The sequence below is a fragment of the Drosophila hydei genome, unplaced genomic scaffold (assembly GCF_003285905.1).
Source record: "Drosophila hydei strain 15085-1641.00,03,60 unplaced genomic scaffold, DhydRS2 tig00008119-arrow-pilon, whole genome shotgun sequence".
In the NCBI taxonomy this organism is placed as follows: domain Eukaryota; kingdom Metazoa; phylum Arthropoda; class Insecta; order Diptera; family Drosophilidae; genus Drosophila; species Drosophila hydei.
Window position 1 is genome coordinate 1,466,726 of NW_022045830.1, and position 24,487 is coordinate 1,491,212.

The window sequence follows — 24,487 nt, forward strand, 5'->3', positions numbered from 1 at the left end:
GTTTTAGCAGCTTATCTGTTCGGGTGTTTTTTCTTTTGGTGTGTCTGTTTCAGGGGTCAACTCGCAATGTCTTAAATAACTTTGAGTTTCGCCTTCTGTTCTGCCTAGATCAGCACAGCGACAAAAGAAAGTCGAAGTCGAAGTCGAAGTCGACGTAAGAAGAAAGCGCAGCAGTTTCCAGTGAAATGTCAAGCGTTTTTCTCACTTTTCGGTTCATTTCTTTTCATTTATTTTATTTCATTTCTTTTCGTTTCTTTTTTTTTTGCAAGCTGCGCACAAGTCACGGTCGCGTCGAAAGTATTGTTTATTTACCTAGCAGAGCGCCGCCAGCCCCCGCGCACTCGCAGTGCAGTTGACATTGTTGGCGACATTGAAAATGCTCGAAAGCCAATCAAAAGCGGAGCAGCGGCTGCGGCAGCGGCAGCGACGGCAAAGCTCAGCTCAGCTCAGTTGAGCTCAGCTCCGAAATGCAGCGGCAAGTGCAGCGCGCGTCGCTTAACTTAGTTTAGTTTAGAACGAAGCAGTCGCAGCAGAGGGCGCGAGAGTTCGTTCGGTTCGTTCGCTCGGTTCGGTTCCAGTGAGCAGTGCCAGTGTGCGCGCGCGCCTTTAACGTAATACACTCAAAAAAAAACTTAAAAACTAAAAAAACAATATTAAAATCATTGCACAGCGTGCAATGCAGCCTTCAGCTCAATCACTTTGCCTCTGAGATGGATCCAAAAAGTAATTAACCCTTGTGCATACCCTAACTAAAAGGCAGCTAAAAGCTTGCAGCTGCAACTGTTTGTTTTTGCAGTGTCGCGGCAGACAATGTATGTGACTGTGTGTGTGTGTGTGTTTTTTTTTCTGGTTAAAACGTATTTTTTTGTTGTATTTCTGCTGACACTCCCCCGTAAAATTTTGATTTGTTTTGTCTGGCCACACGACCAAGTGCTTGGGGCACGAGGCTGTTGCTGCTACTGGCTGCGGCACAGAGCTCGTTCTGGACATGCGCCTGTCGCCAGCTCTTGCTGCTGTTGTTTTTGCTGCTGCTGCAGAGTGCGATTTTAATTGCGAAATATTGAATTACGAAAATAAGGCATGCAGCGAGCTTAGAGAGTTGTGCAAAAAATTGTTGACGTGCCCTACAGTGGGGCATAAACCATTCAGCTGTCAGAAACTATCGAACTATCGGCAAGGACATTCACATTTCGTGCGTGACCTTGAATAAATGTTTGCCGCACAAACCAATTTGTTGGCAATTTTTGATCTATTTTTGTTTGTTGCAATTGCAACTCAATAAAATTGTATCATTTAATTTTACAATCAAACATATTTTACAAGAAATTCATTAACATTTTTATGCTGCACATAAAAAAAGAGAAAAACAGTTAAAAGAGTCAAAAATGTAATAATCATAAACTTTACGAGCGCGTACTTAAGATTTGGTTGTGCGTAAATTGCAAGTAATAATAAAAAAATAAAAAAAATGGCGGCCAAGTGTATAGAAGAAGACATTCAAGCACATACGCATGCCAATACATATGCACGTGGAACTGACATTGAATTTTGAGAAGCGCACGCGGCCGGAAGAGTTGCCATACGCCCCCAAAAACATATATACACACACACACACACACACACAGATAGACACGCACATAAATCATCAACTGAGAATCTTTTTGGCCAAAAAGGGCTGAAAGAGAAAGCTAAACACTCCAATGCACGAAATGCTTGCTAATGGAGTGTAAAATACACACACACACAAACACAACTAGCAGCCGCGGCAACAAAATGAAACTCAAATAACAATTATTAAGGCGTTGCCAGACGTGCACACAACAATTATGCGCCTGTGTGTGTGGGCGGAGCGGTGGCAACGACAACAGACGCGATACAAATACACAAGCTGGCCCGCGAGATACAATACACACGCACAAGCACACACACACACACACATATATATATATATACTCACACACGCACAGCATTTCCAGTTCCAGTTTGTCGTTCCAGGTCTCGCGCTATGTTTGTGTGCGTTGTTTGTATGCTCGTGGCGCATTAAACACGCCGAGACAGCCAATGAGATGTTGTTGCCAGTTTGTTCGTATTTGTGTAATGCTTTGCACTCGCCCGCTCTCGCTCGCACTCACTGAGCGCTCGCAGCTGTTGTTGTTACTCTGAATGCACAGAGGGTGGCCAGCCTGTGTGTGTGTGTTTGCGTTTGCGTTTGTATTTGAAAACCAGTTTTTTTCCTGTTACAGCAGCAGCGGCGGCAGCGGCAGCAGCAGCAGCGCAGCCGTATTGCAATGGTCGGTGAATGAACCGTACGGCGGCCCTAATATCTTTCTAATGTTACCTGGCGGAGACACCATTTTCTTTTTTTTTGTTTCTGTCTTCCCCTTGTTGTCTTTTGTTGTTGTATAGCTTATGGTGCTTGTTGCTGTTGTTGTTGGCTCTGCTGCTGCTTCCTGTGCTCGTTGTTGTGTTTTTTTGGACTGTTAGAATTTATGCTTTTAACTTTTGTCTCCCACATTTCGGATGTATCAACTGAGATTCGTCTGGGGGATTGTATGTGTGTGTGAGTGTGTTGTGTGTGTGTGTAAGTTTCACGTTAGTGTGCGTGTTTGACTTCTTGTGTCGAAATCCGCTTAATGCTGTAATTTTGCTGTTCGCCATGGATATATGTACATTTATATAGAGTTTTTTGTTTTAACATTTTCTAAACTATCAACTCGAGTAGGACTTCGTGACTTCCTTTCACATTCATGTTGTATTTAAAACTTAGTTGCTTTTTAGTTCAGTTTTTAATGTTTGCTTCCTAATTACGACATTATTAAGAACATCAGCAGCCCTATTTATGCTCTATACTACTCTAAAGTTAATTAGTTTAGCGAAATAAATTAATTAGTCTCAGATTAATGTTTAATGTGTAATTGTTAAGTTTAAAAATATTTAAAATTTATTTTATTATATACCGAATTCAGTGCATATTTTTAAAGGTATGCAATAGACAGATAAAGTCATGGTAGCGCCCAAAATGTCTAAAAATATATCTATTTACATAAGTCTTCATATGTATCAAAAACCTCTTGTATTTATCGATTTGTTTCAGTCGAACCGCGAGTTGATCTTGACAATTTTGATAGTCTCTATCATTCTCTAAAAGTTTATGGATTCAATCTGTCAGATGAATTTTGTATGAAGTCCTTTTGTACATTGTTTTGCTTTCGTCGTCCGTCTGATGCGTCTATCTTGAAAAGTATAAGAGCTTGACTTGAAGTCTGACATCTAGATCATGATATATAGTTATATATCACAGATACAATTTTTTTTTTTCAAAAATTTCATAATTTTTCCCATCTACATGAACTCGAAGTTAAATTTATGTTGTTTAAGTAAGTCTTTTATACTTTATGACTTGTTAACCCGTTTGGCAACTTTGTTTGGTTACTCCTAGAGGGTTTACAGAAATTTCGAAAAGTAGTATCTAGATACTAGGGTATCTATTAGCTGAGTAGTGTCAATTAGAGAACTCTTATTTGATTCTTTTGCTATACTAGAGTTTTATTTAAGTTATTAAGTCTTACTCTAATTTAGTTTTATTTAAGTTATTAAGTCTTACTCTAATTTAGTTTTCCATAAATTACTTTTTTAATAAATAATCTCCTATAAAATATTGTTTTCATATATATTTTTGGGAAAACATCTCTGACAATCTTCATGTTTTTTTGTCGCTACAAACTCACTTCTTCTATAATCCAACAGATTAATAATATTTCATAAATCATAAGCTCCGCAAGAGTTTTATGCTTAAGACTCGCTTTGCAGCGAGGCAATGCCATAAAAACCTTCACTAATCTGCTGTGTAAGCCAAAAATATACTCAAATTGTCAACACCATTTTGGAAGAGCAACTTATTGCCCAGCATTAAGTGATCTTATGTTGGGGGAACAACAACAACAATCCTCCATCATTGAGGAGACTCTTAATTACCTTTAGGCACCGCAGTTGCGGTGTCTTCTATATTTGGATAGATCCGCCCCACAAAATGTCAGCCTTGTCGTAAATTTCAAGGTAAACATGCAGCGATATAGTTAGAAAAGTACCATATTTATAGGGATTGCTGCATCGAAGCGGAGCTATTTAAAATGGCGTCTGCTCTTGGCTTTATTTTTAGTGAAATAGTTTGCGCTTACATAAAACGAAATTGTAGCAACAAATGGAATTTAAGTGTGTTGCGTGTGTGTGAGTATGTGTGAGGGCATGTGCAAGGTATACGTATATATACATATATATATATATATATATATATATGTATGTATAGTATATGGTGTAGGTATCTAATGAAACGTGATTTTCTCTTAAACGTGACTTTGTATTGATTTTTTTCAACCATATTTTTGTTTCATTCTACGACTGAGTTCAAGTTGCTATTGTTGTTGTTGCTTTAGTTGTTGTAGCTGTTGCTTTTGTTGCATTTGTTCTGCTGTTCTGTTGCACATTCACTGATGCAACGGCTGTTGCAGTTGCCCATATCATAAAATGTAAGACGCAATTAATGCGAACAATTTTTCAATCTTTTTCCAACTGTAATTTGATTTGTTTTAAGAGAAAATTATATTAAAATTAAATGTTTAATAGATAAATATTATAAACTGATTTGTTTTCAGATAAATTTAATAATCTGATTAGGCATCTATGTGCCTGTTTCCATGACAGACAAATATCTCTCAAGGTTAAGTCTAAAGCCAGATTTATTTAACATTTATTATTATTTATTATTTATTATTATTTATTTATTATTATTATTTAATATAATCAATTGAGGTTATTTCTTAACTTTAAATTAATTTTTGAATTGTTTATAATTTTCGTCTAATTTTTTTATTTTACTCTACTATTAAAAAACTGAAAGTATTGGAAACAAAAGTGCATAAGTTTTAAAATGTTGAAAATTGATCATGAAATATTATATGATATACGCTGAATTATTTATTTATTAATATATTATTTTTTAAATATTAAGAAAACTTTTAAAAAAATATAATTTACTATATTAAGAACTTTTACATAATATAATTGTATCTTGGGTCTAAATCTCAATTCAAAGAGTCAAAAATGCGTACCTCACGATGCTTTATAAGGTTTTTAGTATTCACATTTCATATATACGTTGAATTGAAATTTTGTATATATAAATATATATACATATGTATACCAGACCGTAGCATTTTCATCCAAATACAGGAGCCTTATTCTAGAGAAGTTGTATGAAAATAATTTTATAATAAATTTTAACAAAATACTTTGCATGAGGAATTTATATTCTATTTTACTATACTATATTTTAAGACTTTTACAATATAATATCTATTCAATAAGCATTATTACTTGACAGTCTATAGCTGGACCAAAGTTGAGCTCATTGCTTAGATTGGGTCTTAAGTTCCATTTTAATATCCAGAGCTTTGCCGTGAGTTATACATATTTGTGTTAATATTTACCAACTCAATGTGTAGCATATTTACACTTTGATGCTGTTGTTGGTCTCTTCGATGTTTACCTATTTACCTGTTTTCCACTCTTGAATTTCTCGTATTTGTTCAGTGTTCGCCATCAGTGCGGTAGTCGAGTCACACCAAACACGCTCGATTGTATTATTATTATTATTTTATACCCTGTACTATTTGAAGCTGGGTATTTTGATGCTGATGAACTCTGTGTAGAGGGCAGTTGATGTATGGAAGAACTATACTATTTATGTACGAGTCGATCTAGTCAGGTTTTTCACTCTGTAGTAATACCTGGATTTGAGAGCCTATAAGTGCTAACTATTTTCTTATATGACTTTTGTTATTTTGATACGTATGTAAACTTATCTCGCTGCAAAAGTATTTGATTGATAACAAAAAAAAAAAATATTTTAAATGCATTTTCTAAATCTGTTTTTGAGCCTTAACTCGAAAACTTTTAAAGTTATTGTTATAAAATTTATTAAGTAGACTCACATAAAGCTTATTTGTCTATAAAGATAGATTTTTTTTATATAGCTTGCAAAATTATTTAGAAAATTTTAAGAGTCTAAAAGTTCATAGCATATTTTGCACATATTTTGTAAACAGCTTAACCTAAATATATATTGAAATTGCTCAAGAATACGCTATATATATATTGTATGGGCTTTTTGAAGAAGAAGAAGAATGAGCATTTATTTATGCATATATTATATTATATTTATATATATATTATATATTAAGAGAGTATAGTTTTCTATACTAGCTAGAGCTATGTTCAAGCCAGTTCCATTTCCGCTACAATTCATTTGCCCGTCGTGCATACCCGACTCGCAGCTGTTTTGTTATTATTGTTTTTATTTTTGTTATTTGTGTTGCTGCTGCTGTTTTAGAGCAAATTCAAAATCAAATTCAAATTTATAGGGAACATCACGTACTGACAACAAAAACAACAAACGAACAATGCGTCTGCCGCGCTGTAAGTGATAATGGAGGTGTTTGGTTATTTACGCGTAGGTGAGGCCGGACATAGCACACAGCGAAAAAGAGACAGAGAGAGGGAGAGAGCAAGAGTGTGTGTTAACAGACATGAGTAGACAGAGAGAGAGAGAGAGGGGTCACAATGCACAGCAGCCTTTGGCTGTATGCACAGAGCAATGCTATAAAATTATGGTTATCGATTTGACCCTTGGTGGACGGACGGTAGCCCCTTTGCGCCCAGCGCTTGACTTGTTTGATTTGCCGGGCTCGCATGGCAGCCAGGGCAAGCGGTCTGCTGGAATGTCGGACTGTCGGACTGTCGTTCTGTCGGGCAACTAAGACTGGTTGCTATCCAATGGCCATTTGGTTTGCAAGTTTGTATTGTTGATCGATTTTACGTGATATTTTCGAGATTTTCCGTATTTATAGCTGGACTGCTGGGCGGCTGCTCCCTGGTACACATTTTGCTGCCGTATTTGTTGCTGTTGCCCATTGCCATTGTTGTTATTACTGTTCTTGTTGCTCTTGTTGTTGCTTTTTATTTCATTTGAAAGTTTACTTTCGCATTTGGAACGCCTCAGTGAACTGCATGTTTGCTCAGCAAATACAAATACAAATACAAATAATATACAAATACATGCATAATTATTTTCAATTTTTTCTATACTTTTTTTGTTGCTATTTTCACAAATATTGTAATGCATAATATGTTGTTGCTGCAGCCTGATTACACTGGGCAACATGATTTATGTTTTTGATGAAACTGAAACTAAAATGTTGTAAGATCATGTCAGATTTTCATTGATGTTAAGTTGGTATATTTGAGGTATTTAAGCTTATAGAGCTGAGGCATGGCAAATCGCAGAAAACTGTGTCTTCCATAGCTTGATAGCTTGTTTAGTGCTAAAGCTATATACTTGACCTTCTCGACAAGTCAAATCAATTCAACTTTTAGCTAAGCTACTTTAAAGTTAGTCCATACTGGGGGGCGTGGCATATCGTAGACAAGTTTGTTATAGAAGTATTTCCAATTTGTTTATTCTTGATCTGCTCGGCAAATCGATCAGAAATTATAATCTATATATATCTATTATAATCTTTTATTAACTGATTTCATTAGGTTTTTGTTGATCTATTATAAGGATAGATTATTCTTGTATATGGCTTATTTTTTAAGTTGGTTTCTTTGTAACTAAAATGTGCATTGGAAAAATCTATTTTCGTGCAGAATTGATTTTCCTAACGTTCTAATCTCACAAAGACCATGCGAAAATATGATTTCTTTACTTTTAAATATTTTTTAAATTAAAAAAATTTTTTTTTAAATTATTCAGATATGATTAATTGTATTTTATACCAACTCTACCGCTCTCACTCTAACTTTTAAATTTAGATTCAAAAATTTATTCACAAATTTATAGTCTAATTCTGGCTTACTCAATACTGTATTTTGTTGACCTGTGTTCTCATAACGTTTCAATATTCATGGCTTGCTGCACTTTAGTGCTATCTCTTTCGCTCTATTTGTTATTGCATTTGCCATGCTGGAGTTAAACATTGAAATCTGTTATTTATGTTTTTAGAGACTCGTTTGCTGCAACATGGTATTTGTGCTGTTTGCCAATATTTAATATATTTAAGCTTCTCCACTCGGCTATTCCAAGTGCCAAATGCACGCATTTAGACAGCTTTGTTTGTGTTTCGCAACATGTTTTGGGCGCATTATTTACTTGCATTAATTCGGCTATTTTGATTGCAAAACTGGTGAACGTGTGGTCTGCAGATCCTTAATGCTAAATATTATGTTATTTGTCGAATTTTCAATTGAAATTTATATTCAATTGAAAGAGTTTTTCAACGATGAAAGCAATTGCAGTTATTTGGTTTATATAGATATAATATGACATTTATACTCGCTCATTAAGTGATGTGAGTATATTAGTTTTGTATTGTTGTTGAAGCTCTAGACTTGCAATTTCAAATATATATTCGTCTAGCTGCATTTTATATATGAGTATAAAGGTCTAATAGCGCGGCTTACTGAAGGCGTAGCAAATCAGTAGACGATATAGAAGATGCCAAAGCAGCGAAAAACCTACAAATTTGACAAGTTGTTTGGGTTTGAGTTTTTCGACAAATTAACCTAAAAAATGATATTTAAAAAAAAAAAAATTAAAAAATTTTGAGAGCCAGCTTTTGTTGACCTCTTTGAAGATGGCTTGATAAATTTTTAGAAATTGGCAACAAATATTTTAAATATAAGCTAAAATTATTTAGTTGTATTTTTTGACAATTTTTTGACGATTGCAACTATTCTTGTTTTTAAGTTTCCTTTCCACAACTTTATTTTATTTACATCTATAATTTATGTATTAAAGCTTTAAAAACATATTATATTTTTGATCATTTACAATAAAGTTTTATATGAATATAGCATTGCTTTCGATCTGAAGTAGGATATTTTGAAGTCCTATGTATATCCAATACTTAACCCATTAGTACACCAAGCAGCCTGGCCCAAAGCTTCTTGTGGATCAAGCTACTAAGTAAATAATAATATAGCTCACATAGGAACCTTCACTCAAAATGCTAAGCTTAAGATTCTCTTAAGACAATCTACAACTTTATAAGGCTCATAGCAACAAGAACTCCACATTTAAGCACTAAAAACACTTCAAAACTCTCTTTGCCTGCGAAGTTCTAAAAACTTTGGAGTTAATATTTGTGTATCTGATTTCTCCTTATATAGATCAAATATATATATACAAAGCATATATATGACAAAATTATGCGCATCAATACGCCGTTCTTATAGCCCAAACGTTGAGTGGGAGGCCAACAGAAATGCCCTAAACCCAAACTACAACAAAAACTCGATGCAATTAGCGGATTTGAATTTGGGATTTGGGCAAACTTAAATCAAATGCAAACGCCTCGATGTTGTTGTTATTGTTTTTGTTATGGCCGTCGTTTCTTGTTATTGCTGGCAATTAAAAGGCACACACCCTGCTGCCACGCCCACAGCCTAAACCGCTGTTTGATAATGTTAAAGTGGCGGGCAAACAAATCAAAAAGCATATTGAAATTGGGTTAATGTGCAGTCGTCCTGGCTGCCGGATACTGGCTGCTGGCTGCTGGCTGGCTAAGGACAATGCGTTCGCTGTTTACTTTACGGGTTATAATCCGAAAATTAAGCGCGGCCCGAGCATTAAAATTTTTGCGCAGCTCACACGCGCCCAGTCCCTGCTGCCAAAACGGGATGTTGGCTGTTGTTTCAAGATAAAACTTCATGTGCGTTGGAAAAAACAACGGAAAAACGCAAGTGTGTGGGGGGAGGAAGAGGAGTGTGGAGCGGGAGGGGCGAGTGGGAGAGGGAGTTTGCTTGTTGGTTTGGGGTTGATTCAGTTTGGCAATGGCAAACACTGCCAGCAGGCACTGTATATATGTCTTATCCGTTATCCTTTATGGCAATGTCATATGTTACGCACATTTAAAACGTATGTTGAATTTTCCATCACCTGATAGCGCAGTATATGCAGGACCTGCTGCTGCTGCTGCTGCTGCTGCTGCCACGGCTGCTGTGTGGGAATCTGTGCATATACCCTACCTGCAAAAGTCTATCAGTCGCTCAGTTTCTCACACTTAATGAGCAATGCCCTCGGCATGTGCTGCGCGTTTTTTCCCGCTTTATCAATTGGTCCATTGGAAATACCCGTCAGACATGAGCGTGGGAATTGCTTAGACTTCATACAGATCTTTAGCAAATATATCTATATATATGGTCAGTGTATATAGGTTCGTCGTGGCACATTACCTGTCGCATGCCGCATGCAGTGCGCAGCCGCAACACCCACATTAGCAGCAGCACAGCGCAGCAGCATTCAATGTGCCGTTAATTGCTTTATGGCTGCTTTTGCTACACACACACACATAGCATTTACATATATGTCCATATCTATATAGTCTATACTATATTGAGATTTTTTGGCAGCGTGGGAATCTTTGTCCATCGGCTTTTTGCAGTGTTTTTACCTAAGCGACTCTCACTCTGTCTGTTCCCTTTCTCTCACTCTCTCTAACTCTTTCTCTATTTCCCTATTTGCTATTTCAAGTTCAGTGCGCACATTTTTGGTTTATTTTTAAAACTTTTCTATTTATTTTGGCTTCAGGCATTTGCCTTTAACCAGATTAAGGTCAAGCTATGGCTAAGCAGCGACTCCGCAACTCCGCATCTCTGTTTGTTAGTTTTATGCTCTTTCCCAGTAAAGAGTGCCATAACTTTGTAGTAATGTGTAGGCAGCTATGCTGTAGAGTTTCTTATTGCTCTGGAAAATACTGGAAAAAATTGAAGTTAAATTGAATTTTCAGTAGATTTGAAAAGGCCTTAAAAAATAAAAATAGTTAAAGTTTAGCAATAAGAACAAAATAAATAAAATTTTAAAAATAAATGAAATTTAAATTAAAAATAATTAAAATATATAACGAGTAAAAACTTAGGTGCAAAAAGTTATAAAAATAAATCTTAATAAATTATAGACATATATTAAGAGGAAATTAAATAAATAAAAAACTCAATGAAATAAATAAAAAATGCAATGATAAACAATTCATAACAAATAAAATTTAAAAATGTTATGCATTAAAATACATAAATATAAAAAATTTAGGTCTTAAGAAATATACATAAAAAATAAATAAAAATGTAGAAAACATGTTTTATGTATAACAGTAATTTCAAATATTTACTCAATATGTTATATTGTATATATAGTATTTTTCTCATATACTTTCTTTTTTTTTATATTTTTTGTTACCTAATATGTTCTCAACAAGGTTTTTTGTTTTTATGTACATCTAAAACTTTGTAAACAGTTTTTTTTTATTTAGAAATTATTTTTAATTAGATTATAATATAAAATTAAAATATTACAAAATATTTTTAAATTTTTTGTTTCTTTAATTTTTTTTTTTTTAATTACATATTTATAGTACTCTATTATTTACAATAGCTTCTACATTTTAGAATATAAGAAACTGATTAGAATTAAGTTTGAGTGAGAAAATTTTTATTTTGAATTTTTTTTAAGTGCCAAACAAAAGTTATTATTATTTCCATTATATATTATAATTCCATAAAATTATTCAAAATATTTATTTTCTATTCAAATATTTGGTTGCATACAATAATGTTATAAACGTGCTGTTCATAGAATTCTAAATTTAAACATTTTTTATAAATAAATCCATTTTTATTTATATATTTTTAGAGCTCTACTTTAAAATTTTTTATTTAATATATTTTTTTTTATTTATTATTATAATGAATTATTTTCTAAGCCTTAGCTTTTTTAATATTTTCATTTCTTTGCCATTTCTTCTGATATTTGAGTTGAATGATATAATTAAGAAGAGTATCTTTTCTTCAGTGTCTTGGACATTAAATTTTCCCCTCAATCTTCCAATCAATTCATATTATTGTGCATATTTAATGTGCTCTGACTGGCATATACGTATATATTTATGTACTTATGTTTATTAATTTGCAAAGCTGCTTGATTCTGTGTTTTATGGGAATTTGTCTAATTTCCGCTCGTTTTTATGGCCATGATAAAATTGTGTCCATATTCTACATGGAATCTATGAGCTGTCCATACATATGCATGCATATCCTTTGCCATTGTGACCCACTTAGGCTACATAAACTATCATTAGCTAACTGCTAGCCGCGATACAATGGCAATTCAGATAAAACTGCCCTGTGGCAGCAGTTTAGTGAGTAGAAGAAGCAGCAGCAGCAGCAGCGGCAGCAGCACGCCGGATATGAACGACCTCGGCGGCACTTCAGACGCGCATGTTGTCACATTTGAGTTGCGGATTAGCGGCGCGTAGCTCTTTAGGATTATGATCATTTAGCAAATCTGTTGCTCCCGTAGTTGTATATACCTCGCGTGAGCGTGGCGGATGCACAGACTCCGGAACAGCATCCCAGCAGCTGAGCGACTTTTGACAAATGTTCCATTTACTTATGTTTTTTTTTGTTGTATTCTGCACATTAAAGTTACTCTGAGCAAAAGTTGTTTATCACGCCAGACTTTCAGCAGACATTCACTTAGATATATATATATATATATACATATGTTTCATTCAGGTTAGGTTTTTGTCACTGTTGCAGCTACGTGACCTATGTCAATAAACTTGTAATTACGTGCGAATTCTTGCAATTCCTGCTGCTAAATAGCCAATATATAAACATATATATATATACAGCTAGATATATGTGTGTGTGAAACAGCAGGAGCTATGCGCTGCATATTTGCCAAAAACTGCGCCAAAATCACGTTCCAAACTATTTTATCAATGGCAAAGAAGGCAGCGCACAAAATTCGGGCCAAAAAAAAGAAGCACAGAAACTGTCCACACAGACAGAGCAGGCTAAGGGCTGTTTTGTTATTGGCAAAAATGGGTTTTGTACATTATGTATAAAAGTCAAAAATGCTGTCAACCTGTTGCACACACACACACACACACTTAGACACTACTTCCGTTTGCCATTGAGGATCAATGGAAAATTGGTAACATGGCCAAAAAGTCAATTGGCCTGTTAGCCAGCACATGGCTATTACCTGTTTGTGCTGCCTCTAGCTGACCAATGGCTGCTATAGTTTAGAGCAGGTAGACACTGGCCAACTTAAAACTGACTGCACAGGACGAAGTGCGCTCAGTTGCAAACAGGTGATCGTCGTGCGACGAGCAAGTGCTCGAGACAAAAATACAGTTATAATAAGGATATTCCAGTATTGTGAAAGATAACGTAACTTCTACATAATGACGAACCATCGTCGTGTGCGCAAGGACTGCTACGAGAGCAGATTACATGGTTTGTGTGACTGGGAATTTGTGTTAGAATCTTGAGGGAATCTTAAGTTGAGCTTTGCAGATGTAATGTAGGTTTTTGACTTTGGGTAATTTTGTAATAAATATATACAGTTAGTTTATAGCAGCAAGGAATACCTTTGCAAATGTGACTGATGTTGTATAGTGTTTATAGCAAAGTTAGAGAGTTTTTTAAGAGTCAAAATGAGTAATCTAGTTAAGTCTTCTTAAAGACGAGTTAAACTCGAATACGTTAAAGCTCTTTAATGATTAATTTGATATAGTGCTAGAAGTGAGTATTGCCTGATTGGGTAAGCTTTTCTTACTGAAGCTACAGACTTGGGAAATTGATATTCAGATAGATATGCAGAGGTTTGGTCATATTGCTCATGAGATAAGTCCATTGGCAGATAATATTAAATGATTTAAAAAAAATATATTTTAAAAAAAATTATATTTAGAGCTGGATTACTGTATTTATAGTATAGTTATATATAATATATATATATATATAAAAATTATATAATTAGTAAATTCGATTTCTCAATATTTTTGCTTCTTTTTGTAGCCTCAAAAAGCATTAAAGAGTCGATCTAAACTGTTTTAAAATTATGTCTATTATCAGCAGGCTTACTATAATTTTAAGAATATCTTCGCACTCTTCCATGAGTTCTATAATTATATTTTAAGCACTTTTGCCAAAGATGAAAATTGTTCTCCATTAATTCAAACTCATCTGCCACTGCTTCGCTACATGAGCAAGCTTTACTTTTATTGCAATAGTCCATACCATATAATCGTTAAGAGCTTGTAATGCGCCTGAACTAAGTCAGTTTTCACGATTTTCTTTTTGCAGATATAGCCAAAACGTGTGCCATGAAGGAGAAAAGCAAAAATGCTGCACGCACGCGTCGTGAAAAGGAGAATACGGAATTTTGTGAATTGGCCAAATTATTGCCACTGCCGGCGGCGATAACGTCCCAGCTGGACAAGGCGTCCGTCATACGTTTGACCACATCCTATTTGAAAATGCGCCAAGTCTTTCCCGATGGTAAGTGGGCCAACAAGTTAGCGAATGGCCAAAGTGCGCACCACCAAATGCCAATTGGTTCAATTGAATTCGCTTGGCTTTTCATCTTGTGCTCGTCGTGTGTGAATTACGTCAAATGAGGCATAAGGAATCCTGGTGACAGCCACGCGGCCGACACGCTCATTAAGCTAGCACACACACACACACAGTTAGACAGGACACAGCAGGATACTGCCTTTGTTAATTTAACAACGACGACGACACATTTTCAAGTTTAAAAGGCGTTGTTTGCTTAAAGCATATGCTTAAAGGAAAAACCACTCGAACAATGCGCAGACAATAAACAAGCTGGCTTGAGTGGGGTGGGGTGGGCTTGGGGGAAGTCGGAAAAACACAATGGCGGCCTGTTGTTTCCACTCAAAGAGCAGCGAGCTCCGAGCTCCGAGCAACGAGCACAGAGCAGCGAGAGAGCGACGAGACGTTCACTGGAACTGGATGCCCAGTGGTTGGCGCTGGGTGGCAGCTATCAGTGTGTGTGGGTGGGTGTGTGTGTGTGTGTGAGATTTTGTGCTGACTACGAGGGTTGCACAACAGGCTCAAGTTAAGGGCGTTGTTGTTGCTGTTGTTGCTTTGTTGTTCCATTGTGCGCAGCGTTTTGTGCTTTTCTGTTTTTTTATGCTCTGCTTTATTGAAATAATTATTTTAATAATAGGCAACAAACAACGCGCAAGGAAGTGCGCGCACAATGAGACCACTACAACAACAACAACAACAACAGCAAACGGGAACAACGAGTAGATGACATGAGACTGCAATGCATATCGTATATCGCCTGGGCATATCCCATTCGGGGCGTCAGTTCGTGTGGGCTGTGAATGGGCCACCTACGGTGCTGATGACTTTAATTGGGAATAATATTTAGACGTCAACTGTGGGCAGGTTAGCTGAATGCTCCTTGCGGCAGTGGCAGAGGGGAGTTCCTTGTCTGGCCGTGTGTCGGCTGCTGATTTAGTTGACAGTCTGCGCTCAGCCTAGGCCATGGGAAACTTGGCACAGGCCACACAATTTAGTGCAGTAAATGAATGAGCTGCCAAAAGTTTGGCATTCTGAGAACTTAATGTATGTTCACTTCAAAGTCTACATGGCAAATTTACAAGCTGGTTGTAAATTTCTATCGAAGCTTAAAAGTTGATTTCAATATATTTGAAATAAATTCTTAGACTACATGTCTTATATTGAATGTCTCATACAATATGCCTTATATAGAATTTCTTATACTAAATGTCTCATATTACATGCCTTATACTATATGTCTTATACTACATTTGTTATATTACATGTATTATATTAAATGTCTTATACTGCATGTCTTATACAGTATTTATTATATTGCATGTCTTATGCTACAGCTCTTATATTACATGTCTTGTAATGAAAGTATTATAATACATGTCTTATACTACATGTCTTATGCTACATGTCTTATACTACATGTCTTTTACTACATGTCTTATACTACATACCGTATACTACATGTCTTATACTACATGCCTTATACTACATGTCTTATACTTCAAGTCTTATATAGCTTATCTCATATTAAATGTCTTATACTACATGTCTTATATAGAATGTCCTATATTAAATGTCTTATACTACATGTCTTATATAGAATGTCCTATATTAAATGTCTTATACTACATGTCTTATATAGAATGTCCTATATTAAATGTCTTATACTACATGTCTTATAGTACATGCCTTATACTACATGTCTTCTGTTTAATATGTCTTAATATAATATGTCTTATATTGAATGTCTTATACTACGTGTCTTATTCTACACATATAACACTTCTTACACTGCAAGTCTTATACTTTATGTCTTATACACAATTTATTTGCTTGTTTTGCAGGTCTCGGTGAAGCTTGGGGCTCCTCACCGGCGATGCAGCGTGGCGCAATCATCAAGGAGCTGGGCTCGCATCTGCTGCAGACGCTGGATGGTTTCATCTTTGTGGTGGCACCTGATGGCAAAATCATGTACATCTCAGAGACGGCCTCGGTGCATTTGGGTCTCAGTCAGGTGGGTGTTGGGCATCATTTGCCTGATTTATGCGCATAAATTTAGCTGGCGAATGGCCCTTTCTGGGCCCAGCGCCACTTGCAACTGCCATTTGCAAGTCAAGGGGCAGGCATCAAATGGCGCGGAATTTGCATACCCCGTGCTCACTAATTGGCACTCAGCAAGCGAGCAACTGGCATTAATTTCATTTGGATTTCCTTTTCCATTAGGTCGAGCTGACGGGCAACTCCATATTTGAGTATATTCATAGCTACGATCAGGATGAGATGAGCGCCATTCTGTCCCTGCACCCGCACATGCATCAGCATCCAGTGAGTAGATCGTCTCTCAATCTTTGTCTCTATTACGTCTTACTCATACTCAGACTGCATTTTTCCACTCCCCGCAGCTCGCCCAGACGCACACGCCTATTGGCAGCCCGAATGGCGTGCAGCATCCGTCGGCTTATGGCCACGATCGTGGCTCGCATACGATCGAGATCGAGAAGACCTTCTTCCTGCGCATGAAATGTGTTTTGGCCAAGCGCAATGCGGGCCTCACAACCTCCGGCTTTAAGGTGAGTTACGCCCAGTATATGCCTCTATAGATCTTTGCTAATTATGGGGTATATTTACACAGGTGATACACTGCTCCGGCTACTTGAAGGCGCGCATTTATCCGGACTGCGGCGATGGCCAGGGCAGTCTGATACAGAATCTGGGCCTGGTTGCCGTCGGTCACTCGCTGCCTTCATCTGCCATCACGGAGATCAAACTGCATCAGAACATGTTCATGTTCCGAGCCAAACTTGATATGAAGCTCATCTTTTTCGATGCACGGTAAGTTGAGCTCTTGAAAATTAGCGAGAAATCTATTAAAAATTGCGTTAAGTCTAAATTAAGATGACCATAATGGCAGAAGAAATATGATTAATGATTAGGGTGACCATAATGATATAATTTGTCTACAGCAGACTATTCATATTAGTAGAATGTAGAATAGTTAATATTAATATATATATTACATACACACTAATTAGGGTGACCCTACCAAACATAATAAATTCTTTATGAGTTTATTTTATTATAACAGACTATGGATATTATTAAACTGGTCCTATAATTAATATTTTCATATATTACAAACTAATTAGGGTGACCATAATATAAGAAAAACTTCTTTATGAGTTTATCTTATTTTCACACACTTTTGTTATTACTAAACTGTTCCACTAGTTAATATTTTCACAGTTAAACTAATAATTAGGGTGACCATACAGCAGAAGTACTTTTTAATTAGACAACCATATTATAGAAGTGCTTTAAATGGGGTCAAAAAACAACTTGAATAATTTGTTAAACTCAATTAAAATATTGATTAGGGTGACCATATCAGATAGATCGTATACTTAATTAATTTTTAAAGCACTGCAAATAATTATGTCAGATCATATGATGTGAAAATTTGTTAGACAGACACATGCAACATTTTGTGAAAAACGAAACCCGATCGTAAACAATGGAAAAGGGACTTCGGAAAATTAAAGCTCGCGCTGTATGTTGCCATCGCCATAAAAAAGGCTCAATTTCGCTTAGAGCAGTGGGAACACTAGACAAATATTTAAACGGGTCGCAACAGAGAGGCAACAAAAAAGAAAAGCAAAAGAAAAGGAATCTGTTAAATGTACGTATATATAAAAAACAACACAACCCCCCAAAAAGATAACGGCAAATGAAAAAAACGAAAGAAATATAACAAAAAGAAATGACGAAACGCAAGACGAGACTCCCCCGCTCTGGCAAAAAAGGAAAACAAATCATTTCCCTCTTGAGCTTGATTTTGCTTTGTGTGCGCTGCTCCAAAAAGCAGGGGGAGCTGTGTGAACGAGGGGGCGGGGCAGTCCACGCAGAAGGCGGTTGCCTTTAAGTGCCTTTGCCTATATGGCACAGCCACCAAGCAGCAACCAACGACCAGCAAAACCAGCTGCCCTCCAACCAGACCACTTTGTCTGACATTATTGTCACTCAATTACCCTCATGATGTTGCCATGAGGCGCGGCAGCAATGCTCTGTCGCTGTCTCGTTCTCTCTCTCTCTGTTACACGCCCGGTAGCAGGATGTGGTGCAACCCCAAAGTGTGAAACAGCCCTTTTTTTCGCTCTGTGTAAGCTAGCTGTTGTTTTTGCTGCATAATTGAATTGAAGTTGACAAAAGTAAACCGACCGACACACACAACAACAACAACAACATTTGTTTCAATAAAAAAATAAGAGAAAGTATTGTTAACGAACTATACGACGATATTTGATTACCCTACAAAGGCATTTAGAAAGAATTCTGCATATATATCGTATATATATATATGCAAAAGTTGAACAAGAACACAAACAATTATTTTTTGAAGTGGCTGGAAAGTATAATATTTAATTGGAATCACTTTAATAAGAATAAAATAAATATTCAGGAATAAATAAAAATTATTTATAAAAAAAAATTCCAAAATTCTCGATTCCATATTCTCGTATATATTAGAGCTTTTTATAAGCTTTCAATAAGATAAAAATATATATATATAGAAATATATAAATATATATATTTTTAGTAATTTAATTTTATTTTTTTTAAATAAGTTTTACTAACAAAATATATACAAAATAATATACAATATTTATAGATCTATGTAATATACTGAGATACCTAACAGCTCAGTGGGAATTCCCTGCTATGTCTCACAGCTTGCTTGCTCGCTCACTCAGCAAGCGTATAAAAATAAAAATCCGTTGAGTACATAACCTCAATGGTGCCTGTGTACATAACCTCAACTTAGGTTTATTTTTTCAATTGTTTTTATTATTTATTTACTTGCAGCGTATCGCAGCTAACCGGCTACGAGCCGCAGGACCTTATCGAGAAGACGCTCTATCAGTACATCCATGCCGCGGATATCATGGCCATGCGCTGCTCCCATCAAATCCGTAAGAAAACAATAACAGTTAAGCCTTGTGCACTAAGCTAACGGTACAACACCTCGCTCCCCCTCTCCCTCTCTTCCACACTCTTTAGTGCTGTACAAAGGACAAGTAACCACCAAATACTATCGCTTCCTGACCAAAGGCGGCGGCTGGGTGTGGGTGCAGTCGTATGCCACATTGGTGCACAATTCGCGCTCCTCCCGCGAGGTCTTCATCGTGAGCGTCAACTATGTGCTCAGCGAGAGAGAGGTCAAAGACTTGGTGCTCAACGAGATCCAAACGGGCGTCATCAAACGTGAGCCCATCTCTCCGGCTGCTCAGGCGGCGGCAGTGGCCGCAGCAGCAGCCAGCGCCTCGGCAGCAGCTGTCAACGTCTGTGTTGCACCACAGCAGCAACAGCAGCAGCAGCAACATCCAGCTTCGAGCACGCCTACGCTGAGCGTTAGTCCCAAGCTGGATCCGTACTTTGAGCCGGAGCTGCCGTTGGCGGTGCTGCCGCAGCCGCCCAATGCAGTTACGCCCGTCAACACCAACACCAACAGTAGCAGCAACAATAACAACAGCAACAGCAATAGCAACAACAACAATAACAACAGCAACAGCGTGTGGCATCAGCAACATGCCCAGCTGCAACAGCAGGCGGGCAGCATGGATCACGATAGCCTTAGCTACACACAGCTTTATCCGCCACTGAACGATCTGGTGGTTAGCTCTAGTAGTAGTGCGGGTGGTGGGACCGCCTCTAGTGCCGGCGGCAGCGGGTCCAGTGCATCGGCGTCGTCATCCGGCGTTTACTCAACGGAAATGCAATATCCGGATACGACAACGGGCAGCCTCTACTACAATAACAACAATCATTATTATTATGACTATGATGCGACCGTGGATGTGGCTACGTCCATGATGCGTCCCTTCTCGGCCAACTCGAACAGCTGTTCGAGCAGCTCGGAAAGCGATCGTCAGCTGTCCACGGGCAATGCGTCCATTGTGAACGGCACCTCGCCCTCGCAGACCACTTACAGTGATCTGAGTCACAATTTCGAGCTGAGCTATTTCTCCGACAACAGTTCGCAGCAGCAGCAACAGCAACAGCAGCATTTGATGGAGCAGCAACATATGCAACAACAACAGCAGCAGCGGTTGCATGTACAGCAGCAACATCCACAGCAGCAACTTACGCAGCAGCAACTTACACAGCAGCAACATACGCAGCAGCAATACCAACCTCAGCAGCAGCAATATGGCTTGCATCAGCAACAGCAGCAGCAACAGCAACACCAGCGAGTTGTAAGCGACTTTGCTGAAAGCTTTAAGAGCGTCAATGCTGCAGCAGCAACAATTGCTGCCACGCCCCACTATACGAGCGTGATCGTTGAGCCGCAGCATTATATACCAAACGATTTTGTGCATTAGCCGCAGTTGTTGTTGCCTGTTCATTTGTTTTTGACGAGTCAAGTGTTGTTGCAATGTTATCGATATGTTGAACCCTTCGATATATCGTCTATTCTTAATGCATCTCTGCGTTTTAGTTCAGTTCTTAAAGTTTGTCACATGTGGCAGAGCCACGCAGCAAAAGCCTTTCCCTCTCTATCTTCAGCATAATTTCAACTGCAAAAATCTATTTATTAAATATTATTAACCTTCGACACATTTGTTTGAAACTAAGAAAAAAAAATTGTTAACAAATGCAAATACAAATTATATATAAACAAAAATTGTACTTATAAGATCTTAGCTATAAGCTGTTCATACAAATTAACTTATGTACTTACCACATACATATATATATATACATACAAAAATTACTGTAAAAACAATTATATATATATATATATATATATATATATATATATATATATATATATATATATATATATAATATAAGCGTTAATGTGTAAATAAAGCAAGCAGCGTTCTTCATTTACATTAATATCTGTTATGATGATGATCTTCATAAGCCGCGTAAATAATTGTAAATGTAATATTAATTGTAAACGTAAAATTTTCTAATTTGAATAAACAAATTATTATGTGGGTGAACAATAAAAAAAAATTATTTATATATTTTACATTTGCACAATTTTCACTCGCAAGATTTAAAATGAGATGTAATAAATATGTAATAATATAAATTTTTTACATTTAATTTGTAAACATTTGTCGTCAGTTTTTTAAGTTTATTTCTGCAGGAGCCAAGCTTTTAGTCGATTTGATAAATGTTTACGGAATTTTAACTTTTATCAGTAGTCTGGCAGCCTAGCAGAATAAAATGATTCATAGATGGCGCCATAGCGAATACCAGAAAATGTGCCTTTTACATCTATCCTTAAGGAAATATCTGACTAAGCTTCTTTTTTAACCAATCTGGCAGCCTGGCAATTAAAATAACACGTAGATGGCGCTGTAACAGCCAACTGCTTTTCACATTTATATTTAATGAAATTTAGCCTTCAAGATTTAAATTATGTATTTGATTCGATACTCTGGCATTTATATACATGCTGCATATGCATCATTTGTTTGTTAAGTAATGTAAATAATTAAAAATAATTTAAGTTTTAATTTAGAGCACATGTTGAAGCCAAACTTCGTGTTTAGTTAATCTTTTTTGTTTCTTTGGTTTTGTTTGGTCATTTTGGCATTTTGGTCAAATGCAAAGCAAACATTTTAGTCCTTGTACGTGTCGTTGTGCTGTGTCCTGTGCGTATTGCCTGCTGTCTATGGCCCTATGTGAGTGTCATTGATTTATTGCCGGCTATTTGTGAGCCAGTGAGAGTGAGAGAGAGAGAGCGATAAAGGCAGAGCAAGAGGGAAGAGATATGTTATCTGCAGATAAAAGGGCTGACTGACCTCTTTTGGTAGAGGCTAATTGTCGTTTTTCAATTGCCACAGAGCACAAAAGGCGACTTGCTGCAATTTGTGCCTCACTTTGACTTATTACTAACTTATTTCTGTTAGCTTTTCGCAAAAGTTTTACTCGCATAGACCGCAAATTATTTAATTGCAATGCCTCCCACCGGCCCACCCACCAAAAAAACTTGGCTGCTCCTGCCATTGCTCAAGGACTTTGCCTTAATGCAATAATTTAAGTGCAACCAAACCGCAACTTGCAGACTTTCGCCTCGGCCCAGCTTCTGGGTAAAGAAGTCATATTAAAAATGAAAAAAACAAGAAAAAATGAATGCAAAAACAAAACGCTAGAAAAGTGTACTAAAAATAGACGTGGGAGTTGTTTCAGCTCTGGCAACGCTACTCCTCAGTTCCAATGTGTGTGTGTGTTTGTGTATGCTTTGCTGTGCCTTTTTGCTCATTTCTTTTTGGCCTTCTGGCATCGCCGGACAGCAGTGGAAACCGAGATGCACTTTAATAACGAAAGTTGCGCCATTTTGAGTAGCATTCGAGTGCACAATTTCAGAAATGCAAAAACCTAATTTTGGTCTTAAACGCAAGTGCAAGTGCAAAGTATTTTAATTTAAAATTCGTGTCGGACTCTACGTGCCCAGTTGCCCGACAAGCAACGCATTTTAAATAAATGCAGCAGCTGCCCCCAAAAGAACTACACTTAAATTAAATACGACAAACGGGCCTTAGATATGGCACAGCCATACGTTTCTAACACGAATCTGCTATACTAAAATAGTCATTAAACATTTTATAAGTTTATTTTCGTCTCTTGCAAATGACAGTTAAATATGGCTGAATGCGTTCCAAAACGTCCAAACTGCATATTTGCTCTAAAAACTCTGTTAACGAGCTGGCAACGCTATTTTTGTTTTTATTTTTCATTCCCAATTCATTTCTAACGCCAACAATTTCGTTTGTTATGATGACGCATCGGTTTCAGTTAACATAAAAAGAAGGATACAAAAAAGCCAGCTAAATGCTTGACCCGATTTTTGGCTTTTATTTTGCTTCGATCCCAACGCGTTTTTACAAACAGATTGTTGATTTTTACGAGCAGCTTCACAACAGCTGTTAACTGGGTTTTGCAAATTTGATTTTTAGTACATGTACTAAACAAGTAAGTACTAAAGTAGCACTAAAAAGAAGAAATTTGTACTAAGAAAAAGTATAAAAAAAAGTATAAACATATTATTTTAAATTAGATTTTCAATATTTTGATTTTAGCTTAAGCAAACCAGATATTAAAGTAAAATTTAAAATTATTATATAATAATATATATTATAAGTAAAATTAAAACTTTTATATAAAATTTAAATTTATATTTAACTAAAAAATATATATGTTTAAATATTTAAATAAATTAATAAAAATAATTTATTCGATAATTAATATATTAAAAGTATTTTCAAGTCACATTTCAAATATATTTAAATATTCATATTTTCATATAATATTTATATATTATTAATAATATTATTATTAATTATTTAAGACTTGGTTCAATTGCCTTTTAAACTTGTCTGCGCCATGCGCTGACTTCCATCTCTAAGCGTACCGCAATGACCAAGGCCGAGCGTCCTGGGCAAAGCTGCTCAAGCATCATTGCGGTTGGGCACGGAAATGGTAAGCGATTTAAATTTTTAATGCTCGCTAGGTTGCAGCAGGTGCTGCAGCTGGCCAGGATACGCTGGTGGCAGGATATGCCTGGAGCATGGCACACATTTGACCAGCTTTTGTGGCTGCCAAATGGAAAATTTCAAGCCTATTACATAAATGTTTAAGTGGGCAAATAGTTGGCAGCAAAACAGTATTGCCTGCAACTAAGTCACACACACACGCACACGCGCGCTCACACGCACAAGCTCACACTCTGTTCGAGTTGTGTTCAAGGGTCTGTCCTATTCCCCAGTTCATTGCACGCAGCTGTACACACAGTTTGCCACACACAAGGGAGCACCATAGGAGACTAACGGTTATATTAAAGTGCCTGGGCAGGGATCTAAGTATGTGTAGTTGCTGGCTGGTCAGCAGTCAGCATCTCAAGCGAAATGGGGCCAGTTGAAAAGTGCAATTGGCAAATGCTAGAAATAGTTTCGGCCAAAGAAGAAGACAACAAAAAATGGAGCCGCAAAACTTGCAGAAAAGACAACTCTGGTAATTTGTTCTG

At 36.7% G+C, this 24,487-nt stretch overlaps 1 protein-coding gene across 1 annotated transcript; it reads left to right on the forward strand.

Moving 5' to 3' along the window:
- The first annotated feature begins 522 nt into the window (after window positions 1-522).
- LOC111594523 (protein single-minded) lies at window positions 523-24,101 on the forward strand. The gene is made up of 9 exons (XM_023307853.2): window positions 523-723; window positions 14,206-14,400; window positions 16,296-16,465; window positions 16,675-16,776; window positions 16,854-17,021; window positions 17,084-17,283; window positions 19,312-19,418; window positions 19,507-20,533; window positions 23,975-24,101. Exons 1-9 carry the CDS (start codon window positions 711-713, stop codon window positions 24,099-24,101), a joined length of 2,109 nt encoding a protein of 702 aa, XP_023163621.2. The 5' UTR covers window positions 523-710.
- Window positions 24,102-24,487: the final 386 nt, after the last annotated feature.

Bases quoted from the DNA above. Each gene is read 5' to 3' on its own strand.
- LOC111594523 (XM_023307853.2), top strand. The intron at 16,466-16,674 runs GTGGGTGTTGGG...CTTTTCCATTAG, and splicing joins TGCATTTGGGTCTCAGTCAG to GTCGAGCTGACGGGCAACTC. The intron at 17,284-19,311 runs GTAAGTTGAGCT...ATTTACTTGCAG, and splicing joins CTCATCTTTTTCGATGCACG to CGTATCGCAGCTAACCGGCT.